This window comes from Sebastes umbrosus, chromosome 13 (assembly GCF_015220745.1).
Source record: "Sebastes umbrosus isolate fSebUmb1 chromosome 13, fSebUmb1.pri, whole genome shotgun sequence".
NCBI lineage: Eukaryota > Metazoa > Chordata > Actinopteri > Perciformes > Sebastidae > Sebastes > Sebastes umbrosus.
This window is the reverse complement of record NC_051281.1, coordinates 15,495,303-15,513,393: the sequence shown is the minus strand read 5'-3', so window position 1 is coordinate 15,513,393 and position 18,091 is coordinate 15,495,303. Positions and strand designations below refer to the sequence as shown.

The 18,091-nt window shown below is 38.6% G+C and overlaps 1 protein-coding gene across 3 annotated transcripts in view; it reads right to left on the bottom strand.

The window, feature by feature from the left end:
- ubr3 (ubiquitin protein ligase E3 component n-recognin 3) overlaps positions 1–18,091 on the bottom strand; it is a 46,627-nt gene that overhangs the window by 26,812 nt on the left and 1,724 nt on the right. For 2 of the 3 annotated variants that reach the window (XR_005209492.1, XM_037789262.1), the window contains exons 2-24: positions 15,854–15,993; positions 14,980–15,132; positions 14,429–14,584; positions 13,443–13,483; positions 12,401–12,467; positions 12,191–12,321; positions 11,728–11,956; positions 10,704–10,883; positions 9,776–9,909; positions 9,540–9,626; positions 9,389–9,454; positions 9,215–9,304; positions 8,980–9,108; positions 8,816–8,868; positions 8,579–8,712; positions 8,198–8,283; positions 7,973–8,114; positions 6,632–6,728; positions 5,433–5,574; positions 4,464–4,568; positions 4,210–4,380; positions 2,330–2,362; positions 806–1,251 (exon numbers count right to left, since the gene is read on the bottom strand). Coding sequence is in view for 2 of the 3 variants with exons in the window: in XM_037789262.1 (XP_037645190.1) it covers positions 806–1,251; positions 2,330–2,362; positions 4,210–4,380; positions 4,464–4,568; positions 5,433–5,574; positions 6,632–6,728; positions 7,973–8,114; positions 8,198–8,283; positions 8,579–8,712; positions 8,816–8,868; positions 8,980–9,108; positions 9,215–9,304; positions 9,389–9,454; positions 9,540–9,626; positions 9,776–9,909; positions 10,704–10,883; positions 11,728–11,956; positions 12,191–12,321; positions 12,401–12,467; positions 13,443–13,483; positions 14,429–14,584; positions 14,980–15,132; positions 15,854–15,993 (3,012 nt within the window). In the remaining variant the exon portion in view is untranslated. The remainder of the gene's footprint in view (positions 1–805; positions 1,252–2,329; positions 2,363–4,209; positions 4,381–4,463; positions 4,569–5,432; positions 5,575–6,631; positions 6,729–7,972; positions 8,115–8,197; positions 8,284–8,578; positions 8,713–8,815; positions 8,869–8,979; positions 9,109–9,214; positions 9,305–9,388; positions 9,455–9,539; positions 9,627–9,775; positions 9,910–10,703; positions 10,884–11,727; positions 11,957–12,190; positions 12,322–12,400; positions 12,468–13,442; positions 13,484–14,428; positions 14,585–14,979; positions 15,133–15,853; positions 15,994–18,091) is intronic. The other variant, XM_037789263.1, reaches the window with a different exon arrangement.

The following is an 18,091-nucleotide window of genomic DNA, read 5'->3' as shown; positions in this document are numbered from 1 at the left end:
GTTGATTATTGAACTAATATGGCGGGTTGAGCCCCACTCTGCAGACTTACAGGGCGAGAGCTGACTGTAAATTAAGTCCCTAATAAGATGACATAAACAAATGCTGACAGGAGCGTCACAGCTCAATAGTTTTCACTGATGGCTTCAGGGGTGCCGACAACCAGCATGAGGAATGGGCAGCAGCTTCTCACTTCTCGCTGCCACTGACCGCACGGCTGCCTGACGGTTGCCTTGGAAACAGCACTAGTTGGTGTGAATGGGAGATCTTCTACCTTTACCTTTGTCTGTGGGGTGAAGCCAACCCCAAAAGAAGGCAATTATTAAACTGTTATAGCCCATTCCATCATCATTAGAGAGGAGGGAAATGGGAGGCACGGACTAGTGGGTGAATGTGAGATGGAGAGTCAAAACCCACCGAGTTTGACTTGATTTTTCGAAACAGCCAGTGGACCCCATTTTCATGGTGGTGCAAAGATATACATTGTTAATGACAACACATATGGCAATGTGGATACTGTACACACTGATTGTGCTTGCACACATGACTTGGCGCTTTGAGCTGTTGCAACTGTACTGTGACAAATTTCTTGTAGTGTTATAAGCAAAAATATATAGATATGTCTTAAATATAATAACACAAATGATGACAACTCTATTTTAAGATAGCTATATGGCCACAATATCAATGCACAACCACTGCAAAGTGATAATGAGCAATATTAATATGCAGCACGGAGCTGTGCAAAAGTAAATCCATAGTGGCGAATATGTTATTTAACAAAGGAAAACTACACGATTATGTTACCTCTCTTCTTTATCCATGGTTTTCTTGTCAGAGGGACTGTTCTTCTTTGGTGGCACAGGAGGACACACCTTTCCACAAATGTCCTGGATGCTACGCTTGATTTGGCAGCTGCGCGCGGCTGCCTTGGTGAGGATGCGCTCAATGGCTGTGATGCCGTCTCCATGAGTGTGACGACTCGTGTCCATATCCTCCAGCCAGGAAGCCGACAGAGAGTTCTGCTTGGACGACAGCTTCTGGTGGAGCTTGATGAGGAGGGACAGCATGCTCTCCCGGATCTCCAGGATCTCTGTCACCAGCTGAGGGGGAGTGCCTGGTGGGACCCAGCGTGTTGAGGAGCTCTTGGGCCTGACGACCTGGGTGGCTTCAGTGTTGCTGCGGTTGATTATCTCCTGGAACTTCCTCCTCCGCTCCGCTACAAGGCTGAACACCTGAGCTTCACGCAGGTTCTAAGAAAACAGAGAATTTTTTTTTTACATTTTACTCATTTCCATGAGAGTACATATTTGGTGAACATTTTTGTGTGAAACGCCTTACAACATCACGACTAGAGCTGCAACGATTAATCGATAAGTTGTCGACTATTAAATCAATAGCAAACTATTTTGATAATCGATTAATCGGTTTGAGTAATATTTTAAGAAAACTAAAAAAATAAAAATGTCAGTTGCAGCCCTAATCACAAGAACATTTGTTTTTGTATGGGTGATCCAACACCCAAGTCTGGCAGCATTAATGCCATGCCCTATGATTAAAGCTATATGGACACACTGTAAACACATGTGGTACATAAATAAATTATGTCCCACACAGGCAAAATTTGTCACAGCACACAACATTTCAAGTATTAAGCCCACATCACATCAGCAAAATATGAAAACGGATAAAGAGAAAACTCTTGTGACAGCATCCCTTCATTCCACCTGCATCTGGGTGCTTTGGCAGATCTGCCTTTGAGCTCAAACACAACGTCCTAAAATGACATCACTAGTAGTCTGATTGACTTTGATGGATTGGAGGGGTGATTCATTACCATAGTCAGACAAGCACAATACACATAAAAGTCAAATTAAATGTCCATTATAAGATTCCAGCTGACGTTTCATGAATACCTGTGCTGATAGCACTCAGAACAACCATATTCCTGGATAAAATTCAAATCATCCTGATGGGCACGCAAGCCATGACCTGACCTGACAAAAAGGACCAGAGCTGCACTGTTAAATAAACATACACAATACAGCCTAGTCAAGGCGACATCAATCATACTGACATGCGGTTAAAAAGCGTTTACCCAAACCTGCATTTCACATGTAATTAGTTTCGGCAGTCAAGAGGTAGGGAAACTGCTGAAGCGCAGCATTATACACACACTCCATAACACACCAAGGCAGACCCCCTTTGAAAAGCACAAAACAAACGTGTGCAAAGAAATACTTTCATTATTAAGATAAAAAGTAGACAAACACAGCTGCTAGTGGCATCAAAGCCATCAGCCTTTTTATAGAAATGGATGTAGATAACTACCTCTCTCCAATTCCCTGTAAGACGCCTGGAGTTCTGTGGAGCAAGTACAGCAAAACGAACAACAATAATAGCAATGAAATGAAAGGGGAACATGAAGGTACCAGACAAACAATGCAAGAGTGATAAATAAATCCTATGCATGTCAGGGCAGAACTCAAAGAAGTCAGCAGAGCACCAAAGTCACTAGGATTTATCACTATAGAGACCATGAATGTCTGTACCAAAAAGCATGGTTATGCATCCAAAATGAAATATGGATGTTGGACCAGAAATTATTCATTAAAAGGGATAGTTCGGATTTTTTGAAGTGGGGTTATATGAGGTACTTATCCATAGTCAGTGTATTGCCTACAGTAGATGACGGTTGGCATGCCCCCAGTTTGGAGAATCACACAGGAGTACCGACACGGAACCAAAGCAATGTACTGATGTGGATGGAGACGGCAGCAAAATGTATTTTAGCCACCTAAAAGAAAGGCTCACCTAAAAATTATCAATATCCATTCAAGTTTATGTCGTATTTAGAATATTTTCACCACCGTCAGACAGCCTTTTCCGACAGGGAACCTAACTGAAACTTATCTATGCTCTCTGCAAAGCCAGCAGATTGACAAAAACAGTATACGTAGATAGTTTCACTTTCAGTTCAGTTCCCAGTCAGAAAATATTCTAAATATAGAGTACGCTTAAACTGATATTGATTTTTCTTAGGCTGGCCTTTCTAGTAGGTGGTTAAAATACGTTTTGCAGCTGCAGTACATTGCTTTGCTCCTGTGCCGGTACTCCTGTCCGTTTCTCAGAGCCAGAGGCGTGACCACCAGCGTCTACTGGAGGTAATACACTGACTATGGATAAGTACCTCATACAACCCCACTTAAAAAAAAATCCTAACTATTCCTTTAAGGGATGTGACCCAAAACTTTCTCTTGAAGTCTGATATGTGAACTTCTTCAAAATCTGAAGGGGAAAAAACTGTTTACACTACTAAGTTGCGGAATATTTCTTGGCCGGGAGCAATCACTTCCTGTAGTTTCCACTGGTTGCTTGGCAACCTCACACTGATGACAGGACCATGTCTTTGGCTATGCTCCCTTTGGTCTGCTGGTGTGCTGCTTGTTATGTAGTAGCAAGGGTGGTGAAACTTAGGTGAATGGAATGAAAGCATATGAGGCAGCAGGTATAATGATTAGTCCCTATCAGCTGATAATCAAATAGCAGCAGGTGGATCAAATCCTATCTTTTCACAGCCTATAAGAGTAATTGGAGACACTACAGCACCTTTTCTATTTAGATTCAGCCACTGCATGCCATGTGAAATAAGTGTTTATGAATCTATATTGTTTATGATGCTGTTGGTACACATGATATTTTGTTAACTTGCAGCACAGAGCCATCAATTCAAGCCAGCATAAGCGCCATGTATTGTTTTGTGTGCCAAACTTAACGAGTGGAAACCATGCCTGACCGGCACTGTGCTGGTCCATCGACCGCTGGAGGACAAAAAGATACAAAACAAGATCGACAGCAACACAGGCCTGGCATGCTCTTCAATTATCAAGTGTTAACCTTTAAGCAGACAATTGCCTGCAGATACAATCCAGCAGATACACAGCAACATTGGCATTGGGAGTGTGTTTGTGGACACCGGATGAATTCAAGTCCAATAATCATTAGCCTTTTAGCTTGGATCTCCTGAGAAAAATATCTTGCTGTTGAGCATTTAGGTATTGAGCATTTAGATGTTCAGCTTTTTTCCCCAGCACTTGCAGTCCGTATAGCCACCAGAAGTTTCACTTCCAGTTGTTTTTATTACAGTGACATCGCACTATAATTAATGGTACTGCAATCCAGCTCAGCCAACAGGCAGAGCTACCTTTTACCTGGCCATAAGAAGAAGCTTCAGTGCTGGTGCTGGGAGGGGCCTCTCTCTTCACTTCAGGAGCCGTCTCAGGAACCCGAACCCTCACAAAGTTGATGACGTGGTGCAGATTGGAGAGCAGGTTTGTGCCTGGGAACCAGCTGTCATGGCAGTGCTCCTCAATGCAAGGCTCCTGGAAGCATAAGATCCTGTAAGACACTGGTGGACACTGGAAGTCTGGACAGCGTGGTTTTAACTCAAACACCCATATCTCACCTCATCCCCCTTGTTGTCTTGAACCTGGTTGTCCAAGCCCAGCTCAATCAGGTACAGCACCATGCACAGCACATGCTCCGACATGTTCGGGTGATCCATCCATATCTAGAACAAATCAAACTATTAGTTTTTACCGAAGAACAGACACATATTATCCCCCTCTGACGCCAACTATGCCACTGTTGTTACGATTAGGGATGTCACAAGAACCAAAACTTCGGTACCAAGTCGTTGCCAAAATTCTGAACACGTGACGTATCCGTTTTGCGGATCAGGGCTTGAGACCAACGACATCCTGTTGTCCAGGGGATGATTGAAAATTTCCTTGATAATGCTACATTGTGAACAACAGATCTAAATAACGGAGCTAACAGCTAATATACGGAGGTATTCAGTAAAAATCAGTATTGGGTAAAGGTAAATTATAACATTATCATGATGTGTTCAAATGTAATTGTAAAAATTTAGTTTTTGGCACGAAACTTGAGGAGGATAATCAGGAATTAATAATAAATTAGCAAAAAACAGTATACGAACAGTAATAAAAGGAGTGTATGTTGAAGTACATGGGATTTACTGTTTTGTTTTTACCGCAGTATCAAATTGGGTATCAAGAATCATGGCATTTCACTGATATTGGTATCGAATATTACATTTCTGGGATCATGACATCCCTAGATACGATTAAAGAATTGTTTGCCTGTCAGTGCTTGTCTTTTTGATTCTACATTATGCCTCATGAACACTATGTGGTGGTCTCATTTTGTGCTGCACCTTCTCTCCTTGGACTGTCCGGTATTTTACCAATATCTTGTAAAATATCAACATCAATTAATTGCCAAGTGATATTACATGTACACCAATTAAATATGGCAAACAGAAGCGCTTCTAATTTAGCTCAAGGAGTAAATTGAGATGCAAGGGCAGCCCTGTATTATACCACATGAATACAGTTGTTAAAAGGCTCACCTTGTAAAGGAGAGTGAATATCACAATGTGCAGCGTCTTGCAGTGCAACAGCTTGATTAGGCCTTTGTAACACGGATGCAGAGGAGTCCTCTCTTTGTAAGGTGGCCATGGGTTGCCGGTGTGAAGTCCAGACTGTTTTAAACTAGGTGACATCAACAAGAAAGAAAATATCAGAGGAACAATCAGTAGCACACAGAACATAGTAATTACCACACCCATAAGGGCGTGAGCTAGCTTACATACAACAGAGTGGTTGTATTTCAACATAAAGCAAGACGATGAGAGAAATAAGAGTTTGATGAAGTGACACCTTACATTGTTCAGAGTAATTCACTGTACAAAAGGTTTTAGTCTATGCAACAGAGCAGCCGACAGGCAGCACAGTCGCTCACTCTATTAGTGATGATGGGATCATTGTTATATAAAACCAGGGCCAGCCTGACAGGCAATCCATCATATTCAAACAGCGTGAATGAGCAACATGAGGCTGGTATCAGACTCTGAAGGTGGCAATGGCAGCTTCAATATGTTTCAAGGAGAAATACGCTTTAGTTTCGTCTGGTTTAGAACACAAAAACTGGCCTAGAAAAGCGTAGAGTCTATGTGAAAGAAGGACAATTATCTACTTTCAAGCTACACCAAAGAAAGCCTAAAATCCCATTATAAAAAGGTTATCTTCCCAACTACTATTTCAAACACAGACGCACTCAGTGAGAGACCCTTTCGATATAATTAGCATCTTCACACGTTCCAGCGACCTTAAAGAAAATTAACCCCGAGGTATCTCCTTCACCTCCATGGACACGTTTGTCTTGGGAGACGTCTGTACCATAATCAAACAAGAAAGATTTCCTCAATTCTATTACAATTTAGACTGAAATATTGATTTTTCTAGACAGCTATCTAATTGGAACCAACTTGAGCACCCAGTAGACCTGACCTTCCTTATCATGTCCTTTCATGGATAGGTGAGAGAGTTGACCCTACGACACTGAACAGAGCATGATGCGGGTTGGTTTTGTCAGGGTGACTGAACATGGATACTCTGACCAACGAATGGAATACCGTCGAGCAAAATGCAAGGACAATATGTGATATAGTGATAGAAATGTTTTAATGAAATTCACTGTTTATCACATATCTAAATCATATAAACAAACTATTTAATTGGGGAAATCAAGGCAACAGTGTTAACTTACAATGCTGAGTATCTGTCCATTGCTGATTGGACGTCACGCCGATAGACCGTTCTGAGAACGACCATGATGGGGTCAAACTCCTTCTCCCACACCTCCGCTATTTTAGAAAAAGGGAGAGAAATGTTTTGCAACCTCTGGTACAAAGTGACATTGATTCACTTTCTGCCTATTTTCACCTTCTCCATGTAAGTGGTGTAAGCCTGCCCCCTAGTGGTCTGCTGAGGACAGATCTAATGCTCAAGGCCTCATATTCATAATTTTTACTAATTTCTACTCATAATTTGGAATATAAAGTGTGTGGTCTGTAATACAATACATTACATGTATTCCCTCTTGGTGGGTTTTGTCAGACATCTACATATCTACCTATAAGTAGGCATTGAGCATTAGTTTGTTTCTATTATGTGCAATACAATATCAAAACAATTCAAGCAGGAGATACAGCCCAGTCATTTGCTTAATATGACATGGCACACTATACCAATTTTAAAGGTCCCATATTGTCTTTTTTATTGTAAAGCAGGTTTAAGTGCTATAATAAATACTGTGAAAGTATCGAAACGCTCCATTCATGGAAAAATACACACAGCCCAAATTCTGAAACTGTGCGTTTGAAACAAGCGGTCAGGATTTCTGACCATTTGTGATGTCACAAATCTACTATATTTATACCATTTAACGTAAACATTCTAAATGTGTCCCAATTTATTTCCTGTTGTAGTGTATGTGAATGACATCAGCTGACGGGAAGTAAACATGAACCCAAGCTGTTGCCTAGCAATGCAATTCTGTTGAAATGTGCTATAACAGAGTGTATCAAACAGAGGGTAAATGCAGGCATATTCAGGCAGACACTCTGAGGAAAATAAAGGCTTTTTTTAACATGAGAGCATGTAAACATGTTCTAATTAGAAACACAGAATACAAGTATGAACCTGAAAATGAGCATAATGTGGGACCTTTAAATTAATTTGCAGATTTTTCCCCATTTTCTCCCAATTCCCAACACATTGCAGTCCTTGTTACTGCTAACATTACTGTTGGCCAGTGGAGGGCAGTAGACAAATATATCTGGGGTTCACGGTGTCCTGCAGAAACAAACCCCACTGTGCAGATGCCACAAAAAAACAGAGAGCGTTCAGCATCTCAGTTCAGAAATTTCACTGTCTAAGTCCTGTGGCCTTTATACCTAATAACTAATATCAAAGCCTGACAGCCAGCTAGTCAGCATAACCACAAAAGCCACTTCTGTGACATCCTCCATTAAACCTTTCATACTTGTTACAATGGACTGTTTGTAAATCATTCCTTCATCTTCACCACAAAGTTTAACATTCCTACCTTTTGGTGTGTACATGCCCTGCTGCATGGAACCTCCAGGCTCAAACACTGGTGCTTTGAAGTCAGCCACAGCAGACAGCATCTCCTCAAAACTACAGCTCCCTGGAACAATGCCACTCTTTGGGTTGGGATTCTCAGGAATCTAAGAAAACACTCTTGAGGAAAAAGATTGCCATGGATGACCTGAATAGAGTTTCTCTTTAACATATTTGTATTGAAGGATACAAGGTCTAGCAGCGCGCTGTGTGTACGGTCATTCATACACAACTGTGAGACCATCTCAGCTCGAAGGATCTCATCATCCGTCATCCCTGTTAGTGAGAGTGAGAAGTAGAATGTAAAGAAAAACTGACAAAGATTGTAGCCAGACATTAAATACCAATTAGTAAAACTTAAGAGTGTAGGCTGTGGGGTTAAGCAAATAGGATGTTGTGTCTTTTAGTCTGTTTAAATAATAGTTTGCCTGTGAACACAGTTCCTTTAAAATAATGCAGTTTTATTTTTTCATAGCCTTATTTTATTATATTGGCATATTTTATTATATTGCAATCGATTTGTTAATTTCTTACTCTGTAGACTGTGTGCATCCTCTGTTTTACCACTTACCCAAATGAACGCGAAGGCTTGTCAATATGACCAGGAAGGTCAGTGCTCCTTCAAGCATCGGCCTCTCCTGCTCAGAGTCCAACACAGCGTTCTGATGCTGAGACGCCATCGTCAACAGGTCGACCACCTTGAATCTGTGTGAGAGAAGACAGCGTATACAATGCTTCTAAGCTGTGTTGCATTAAAAATGTGAATTATTATAAGAATGCATGTGTAGGAGTTGGAGTTGGAGCTTACCTCTCAAAGACACTTGAGATAAAGTAGTCAGGATCTAGTCTTGATGCACAAACCTGTAAAATAAACGAATAAAGACAGAGAAATTCAGATAGGAATAAAAAAATTTAAATATTGATTATTGTATATAATCAATAACAGTATATGAGTTATACAGCAATACTAACCTGGAGCAGATAGATGTCTGGATCAATCATGGAGTTGCAGAAGTGTGACTGCACGTAGGTCATAGCCTGTCCCTTGATCTGCAGACCATTCCTGACCCACATGTTGCTGTGGATCTCTGACAGGCATGCCTTTAGCCATACATAGCAAAGTTTTAGTTAACATGTGGCTACAGACTTGGAGGGGTTATATATATGAATATAAACCACATCTGTTTATGGGCATCTAGTGTTATACCTGGATTTGGAGTGGATGCACCATGATCTTCATCAGCATCTCTTGGTCAGGCAGGAGGCTGTCCAGGTCCAGGCCTTGGCACTTTACAGCCTGAGAATTTTCAACCAAACAATTAAAAACACACAAGAATATACTGCAGAGTCATGTCTTAAGAGATGAGAGCCTCTGACATACCTTACTGAGGAACATGGCATAGTAGCGGTGCAGTGGCAGGTGAAATGTCACTTGATTTGGGGCAGGCTATAACAGAAATAAGAGCCATGAGAAACAGGGTTGTGGGGAGAAAGCTTGCTTGTAAACACAGTGGTTTGGATTTGAAATGTACCTCGTCAATGAAGCCAATGGCATCAAACCAGATCTGCAGGGTCTCCAAGCAGTAGCGTACCACAGTCTTAGTATATTCCTGTGTCTCCTGTTAACAGACAATTTATGTTTAACATCGATATAGGGTTAGACAGTAGGTGCGTGCAGCACAGGATGCTTGAGATGCATGTTCCATCACTCCAGATCATCAGGACTACACACAGGAAATGTGTGTGAGAGTGTAAAGGCAGGACTTACTTTGACTTTGCAGTGTGTTAAGAGACCCCACATTGGTTGTGCACAGGCCTCAAGCTCTGCTGCAAATGCTGCATAGTATGTCTGAGACTCAAATTCCACGTGCTCATTCAACTCCCGCTTATTCAGGTTCATACCTATCACAGCAGGAAATGGTTTAAACGGTTAGACAGTCACCACGTTACATGGCTTTGTAATGCTCATATGAGAAATCAATTTAAAAACCACAGTGTGAACCTTGTGATAATTCAGTGAAGACCTCTTTAACCCTAAATATATGTTTTGTTCTTGCACATATCAAAATGTCTGTTTATATGTGTGTCACCATATAAGCAAATATTTTTCTATTCTTAGAAATCAAATGTGTGATGAAATAAATCAGTATTAAACACCAGAATTTAAAGCAGGAGCAGTGCAGCAGACAAGCATACAATGTAACAGTGACACTGTGCACATTAAGTCAGCAAGAGGATACTCCAGCCCACTGTGCAAGGGTGAGTGTTATTTTTAGGGCTGTGGTGGTAGAGTAGACATGGCAAGTGAGTAGTGCTAACCACAATCCTGATCCAGAGACAGAGTCATACACTTTTTTCTGAGGCATTATCAGTAGAGGACAAGTGAGGTCCGTCTGTGTGATTAAGCATACTGTTGCTATATAAAGTCTGAGTGTTATGCTTGACCTCATGGGTCACAGAGAGGATGCTATTGGATCCAAGAGCAACACCTGCTTCATGACCATTTGTCTCAGTTGTCAAATTTCTAATCTGAATTATCAAAAGGTAGATATACAGCAGAGCACTCAGAGTATCTCTCCTAGATACTTAGTTCTGCATTCAAAGTTAATATTTATTGTGGAAAATGTTTTACAAAATTGATGCATGGGCAACAAATTGCTTTGAATATGCCATTTACCTATCCAACTATGACTTACCTTGGAAAAATGACACAAAGCTCATCCACAGCATCAACAATGAATGGTCCTCCAGGAACTTTTTCGCTACACTTTGGTGTGAGAGGATGTTAATAAAATCACTAACTAATGGCCAGTAGGTGTTGTTCTTCAACAGAGCCTCGCTGCAGTTCACCACAACATGGCGACTGTTCTCTTCATCTAAAGAGAAATTAAAAAAAACAAGAGACAAGGAAACACACAGACATTAAGTTAATGGTTCACTTTGTCATTTAAAAACAAAAAGAAAGGGACAAATATGTGGAGAAAGACAATACACTTGAAAGTTGCACAACTCAACACCTGGCTACCTTACAGGGTAACAATTTTGTCTGCAGTTTTTTATAAAAAAAGGACTGCACAAATAAATTTAAAATTCAAGCTCATTTCACCCAGAGCCTGCACAATGAGAAAGGCTAGAGGGATGAAACATCTGTGCATGTTTTTTCTGCACTGAGAGTAATTGAACATACAAAGCAAAATCAACAGCTGCAGTTTGCTCTTTTGAAAGCAGTCCAGTTTTTCCTTCCTATAACTTTTTCACAGGCTTCATGTACCCGATTTGTGCTACTAAAAATGAGAGTGTGCAGTCTTTATGAATATAGAGTAAATCATGAACCATTCATGTATAATAATGACCTCCTGGTCATGTCATCCATACCTTGTGGCCCAATCCATAATCGCAGATCTCTTAAATAATTGCATACAATTTGACATTTTGAGTTGTGACATTAAAGCTCCATCTTCGAACGTGAATTTCAATTTGGTAAAGCAACAGTTTCATCATGCATACTGCCAGAGAAGTTCATGATCAGTCTGCAATGTCAGCAATCACTTCTAAAAAAACTAGTCAGAAAATCTCATGCTGTTCACGTGTGGTGTGGTGATCAAAACTGAGTATCACATCAGCCACCTGCTGCTTCATTCTTTACAGAACCTCTTTCAAGTGTGGCGAGGTGTGTTAAATAAAAAATAATTAGACATCTGACACATCTGGACAACTTACCCTGAAGTTCACTTTTAATAAGGCAACTCTCCATCATGTAGAGGAGAACTGTGACCATTATGTCCAGCAGTTGACACTCCTCCGTCACGTGTCGAGCCAGCTCCTCGTTGCTAAACAGCTGCACACTAATATGTACAATGCGGTTGGACATGGTATCTGACTCGTGGCTTTTCATCAGTGTTTTCATGATGAATGCATAATGCTGAACAAATGTTTTTGTAAAAGTGATCTGCCAGAGAAGAGGAGAAAAGCCCATGACACAATTAAGGCTTTCTGTTATGATGCTGTCGTTTTTAAGAGGAGGATTCCATTTTTAATTTCAAAACCTAATATACTCTATATGACAAGCATCATTTTTTAATTACCCGAGTATATGCCATGACGTGAAAAGAGATTATATTACAACAAAAGGCCAGACATGCATATAAAGTGATAAAAAATGTTAACATGAAAGACAAAATACCTTGTAATCTTGATCTGGTAACATGTTTAGTAGGAAAGTGACCATCTTCTGAGGAAACTCATATTTTATTGTCCAAAACAGCAACTCCTCGAGGAAGCATTTATGCTTCAGAGATTCAATAATACACGGGTCTGAGGGCAGAAAAGGCACAAAATAAGATGGCCGTATCATTTAACATATACTAATGCATTATATTTTCTTTACACTCACCTTTGGTACTGCTGCTCAGCTTAACCCTCTTCCTTTGTCCAACAGACTGTCCTGCATCTTGGTCCTCCTGAGAGGAAAAAAAAACATCAACACAAATTTCAACCAACACTTTTACAAAATGTTTAACAGTTACTCTTCAGTCATATCAAATTGAAAAAGACTAACCTGAAATGTTGAGGAAAAAACAGCAACACCATTTAGGTAATCGATTAATCATTTAATTATGTATCAAGTGAAAAACTAAAAATCTACAAACAAACTGAATATTTTTGGATTGTTGGATAAGACATCTATGTAGGCGTTGGTCACTTGTGAGGTGCAATTTTGTTTTACATTAAAAGAACCAATATGTAAAATATTTACTCTAATAAATCATAAAATTACCATGATATATGTCATCAGAGATTAAGGAAACATGCAAAATTGAAATACTGTCTTCTCCGACAACAATGCTACAGCCAGTATGTTCTCCTTTGAAATTTACATTCTGGTGCGGAATGTCCGTTTTTGTTTTGGCCGGTGTGATCCCGTCCACTGCCAATTTCAACACCCCGTTGCCACATATGAAACAAACTGGCACGCAAACAAAGCCTTCTGCAGCCATGGAAGCAAGCAAACGAACCGGATCAACAGAGATAACGTTAAAGTTAGATTCTATCCGACCTGAAAAGCCTCGGCACATCTCTCTGTGGGCCGTGTGGGGCTGGGTTATCAAGGCAGCGAGTATTTGAGACACACAGCTGTGATTCTGACTAACGTTACTGCTGGCCAGATGCTAACGATGTGATGCTAATACATGCTAACTGCTATCAGTCACATCGGAGGAGCAGATGAGCCACAGCTCCAATGTTTTGAATTTGGACTGCAGTTACCCATTTTAAAACGCTAGATGTCAGACGTACTACATATTGTTCCTTTAACAGACAAAATGATTCATATATTAGTAAAAACATCCTTAATAATCTTTTGGACCCTAAACTAGACTTTGAGTTGAAAATGGTTAAAATTGGTTAATTACTCTATACGTGATGCTGGCACATACCTCTTTATTAGACTCATCTGGGCTCCCTGGTGCGCTGGTTGCTAAGAAAACCAAGAAAAACATTTAGCCACAAGTAGCCATTAGCAGCATCTTAAGCCGCTGGACAAACACATGCAGATATCACAATTTGCAAAACTGACAATTTGTTCAAACAGCAATATTCAACATGGGTAACTTAAAATAGGCTGTGACACACTTTCTAATTCCTTGAAAATCATGTATGAAAAGTTTGATTTCTCAAGAAATAAGTGCTGAGGTCTGAGCTGTTTGGAGATATACTTTATTTGCTTATCTTTACCTAATGATTTCATACATGAATACTATCTGGAATAGCTGTTAGGGCTGCACAATTAATCAAAATTTGATCGAAATTGCAATATGACCTACTGCACTTTTCAAATCGCAGTATTTGTTCAAATCGCAATATTTGTTAAAGGAGAAATGTGAGGAGAAAATATCATTTTAAAATAAAAATGTTGGTTCTGCAGAGATGTCCTAGCCTTACACATCATATTCTACAGACTTAAGAAAACATCTTTGTTTGGTATAGATCCCCACAAAAACACACCATAATAGTTTTTATATGTTTTTCAATGAAAATGAGAATAATGATGTAAAAATGATCATTCCCTCTAATATCACAAATCATATTGCAATTGCAAAATCAGTCAAAATAATCGCAATTAGATATTTTTTCAAAATTGTGCAGCACTAATAGCTATGATGTAGGCAGTCCAAGTAAACTGTGTGTCAAAAGTGTTAGAGAAAGTAGTTACTGCAAGTTCACAGGACTGTGGTGCTCTGGGATAAAGTTTGAAAGAAAAGTCCAAGCAATAACTTGTCATTTCTGGCACCTGCAGGGCTTAGACTCGTAAAAGAAATAATGCAAATTATCAAGAATTTCAAAACAGATTTAAAGCCATATTCAATGGCTGACAGATGGTAAATGAAAATATGTTTCATATAAAATGCAATGGTTATCTTACCCAATAGGACCATCGCTCCTGCACCTCCTTCAGCACCAACAGCGACATCACCAGTAGCACCTTGGGCTTTCTCCTCCATAGAAACAAGACCTGAATTCTGCAAGGCTGACAAATACTTGTCATAGTTCTTTTTAGCATACAAATTCTCCTCTTGGCCTGCAAGAGTGAAGCAAAACAGGAAATGCAACAATTACTTTATGTCAAAATCTCAAAGGAAAGAAAGCTTTATCATAAGCAAATGTGCAGGATTTCTAGCAAAGGAGACCTGGATTAGGTTATGCAAGGCTTAGATAAAAACACAGACCAAAAAAACATTTCTTTATATTTCAGCAATAAAAGTTATAAATTGCAGTATTTTGTTTTTATTTCAAGTTTTGAAAATGTTCATAGGCGTGACAATAAAGAAACAACAACACAATAACATTACTTCAATAATTTAAAAATATTTCCAAAAACCAAGAAAGAAACCACTAAAACTCTGTGGTATGGCAATGCTTGATAATTATCAACCTTTGTTGGTCTAACATAAAAACTCTAGTATAGATATTTACCCATGCTCAACTCCTTGAATGTTTGCTGATTGGTCAAGATCTTTGTCAGTACAGTCCTCATTGCGCCGCCCATCTTCGTGAGCTCCTCAAGGAAGGAGATCTGAGGTTCCAGCTGCTGCAGAACTTTCTGTAGATCTCTCTCAGTTGAGGTGTCTGGTAAAGCAAGATAAGAGATATATCAGACTCAGAACTTTGTAAACATCATATTTTATGTAAACAGTTGTATAACACACTGGTAACCAGCTTGCACAGCAGCTCAAGTGTTTTGCATTTGATATGAAGCAACAGGACATCCAAATCATATAAAAAATATCAATGCAAATGAAAGATTATGGAATACATTTGATCCTCGGTTTCTGAAAGACACAGACACATTTAAAACTATTTTTTAGGGCTTTTAGAGTTAACGCGATAATAACACGTTACCACAAATTCATTTTAAGGACACTCATTTCTTTAACACATTAACGCAACTTGCGACTTGTCGACTTAATGCTAAATGCAGTACCTGTGAGGGTTGCTGGACAATGTTTGTCATTGTTTTGTGTTGTTAATTAATTTCCAATAATAAATATATACATACATTTGCATAAAGCAAGCATATTTTCCCACTCCCATGTTGATAATAGTATTAAATACTTGACAAATCTACCTTTAAGGTACATTTTGAACAGATAAAAAATGTGTGATTAATTTGCAATTAATCGCGATTAATTATGGACAATCATGCCATTAATCGCGATTAAATGTTTTAATCCACTGACAGCCTTAGTATTTTTTCATGGTTACAGCTATTGTTCAAGATGGTCAGTAGGCCAAAGTATATTATCTCACGTCTTAATAAAGTGAAGACTGTTGTCATGAGTGTTTTCACCTGCTTCAATGTATCCGTCTCTCAGATACTGTATGATACACAGGATAAAGCGAGGAAGAACCATCTCAGACATCAAGAGAAGGTCTCGAGGTATTGAGGGGATATTCTCCCCCGTTCTCAACCGATGCCGTCTGCAGAACCTGTCAGAAGAAAAACAAATGTTGATGTTGCAGACCACTCGTAAAGATCAGACTCGACATTTCTCTCTCTCTTGTTCATTAATCAACTTTTGTTTGAATTATATTATTATTCCAGTAGAGGCTCCATAATAGTCCTGCCAAACCGCAAGGTTGGGTTTAAATATAATTTTATTTTTAAGTTTTGTTTGCTTTTAAAATATGTAATAATTGTGACTACAGTAATGTATATAGTTTGAATATTCGATTGGGTTGAGGTTTAAAGATGATTGGGATTAAGTGAGCATCACAGGAATCTGGGAGTTTTTTTAATCCCTGCCCATACACATAGTGTGATCCATATCGACACACAAACTACTCTTGCTCATATTGCTCAGACTGTTTGACTGAGATGAATCAGTCAGCAGCAAAGTCAGCTGTTTGATGCTGACCCAATCTGATGTCACAATATGTTGTTACTCAAGATAACAATATCAAAACTAACCATGTTGGTTGCTCTGTGGCAATCTGGAGGCCAACCATACCCATGTTTTCTTAAGCTGCACTAAACTAAAGCCTTTCTGGAATGATGTAAATGTAAATATTAATGACATTATGGAATATGCTATTCCAAACAATTGTGCTGTAATGTACCTAGGGAACATTGAAGAGGTTGTGCATAGAGCAGATAGATATCTGGCAAAAATTCTCCTTATAGCCAGCAAAAAAGCTATAACAAGAAACTGGTATAAAGCGGAACCTCCAGGGAAAGATCACTGGTTTGAGATTGTCCGTGATATTCTTTCAATGGAAAAACTGATGTACCAACAAAAAAAAATTAAAAGCAATATCTTTGACAAGAACTGGGAAAAATGGATAATTTACATGGAACATGAAACACGTGTTGTTGGAGAATATACACATGTTTAACTGCCCCTGACAACTGTTTTTGTTAAATGTTGTACTGTTCGCTGAATTTGTTAAGTGTTGTATTGTTTGTTGAATTCTGTATGGATGCTCATGATGTTCAACCCAGAACTGAAAATGCAAAATAAATATCAAAGTTTATATAAAAAAAACAATATCAAAACTGTGACAATAATGTGTGTGTACATTTTGACTCAGTCATGCAATATATTTATCTAGATTGTGATCATACATTACAGTTTCTAAGAGGAAAACTATCAATTTTTCAATTCAATTCAATTTGCTTTATTGGCATGACTTGTCAGGGGAACAATATTGCGAAAGCGTCAATTCAATAATAAACAAAAATAAAAAAAGAACAAAATAAAAACAAAAACATATATATATATACACACATATATACACATATATATATATATATATATATATATATATATATATATATATATATATATATATATATATATATATATATATATATATATATAAAAATATATATAATTCATTAAGCAAATTACATATATAGATATTTAAAAAGAACATGCAAGAATGGAAGAAAACAATAAAGAAGTAATAAATGTTTGTTGTGTCAATAAAACAAACAAACAAATAAAAAACAATTAATAACAATATATAGCAATACCAAAGGATAAATGTAAAAAAAAAAAAAAAAAAAAACATGAAGTAGAGGAGTAAATAAAAGGCAGAGTGTGAGTTACCATTATTAAGAATAAAAGATTATAGCTATCACAGCTGCTAGTGTGATGATTACTGTTATGGTTAGCCAGGCTGGCTAGCTCTCAGAGCTACTTTGTGGAGGGTTAATAAATGACAGGAGTAATATGGAAAAATGTTGCTGACGGACAGTAATTTGTAAGCATTTGTCACACAGAATTATCTGGAAGCAGACTACGCAGATCAGGAAATGTTATTAGCTAAATTAACTGACTTCCCAAAAAGACCTGTCACAACAATACTGGCCTTTAGCTAGCTTAGCTTAGCCAGCTAGCTTAGCTTAGCTTAGCCAGCTAGCTAGCTAAACTGGCTAAGCTAACGGCCAGTATTGTTATGACAGGTCTTGTTGGGAAGTCAGTTAACTTAGCTAATAGAATAGAATAGAATAGAATAGTATACACACATTATTGTCACAGTTTTTATATATATATTTTTTTACATTTATTCTTTGATATTGCAA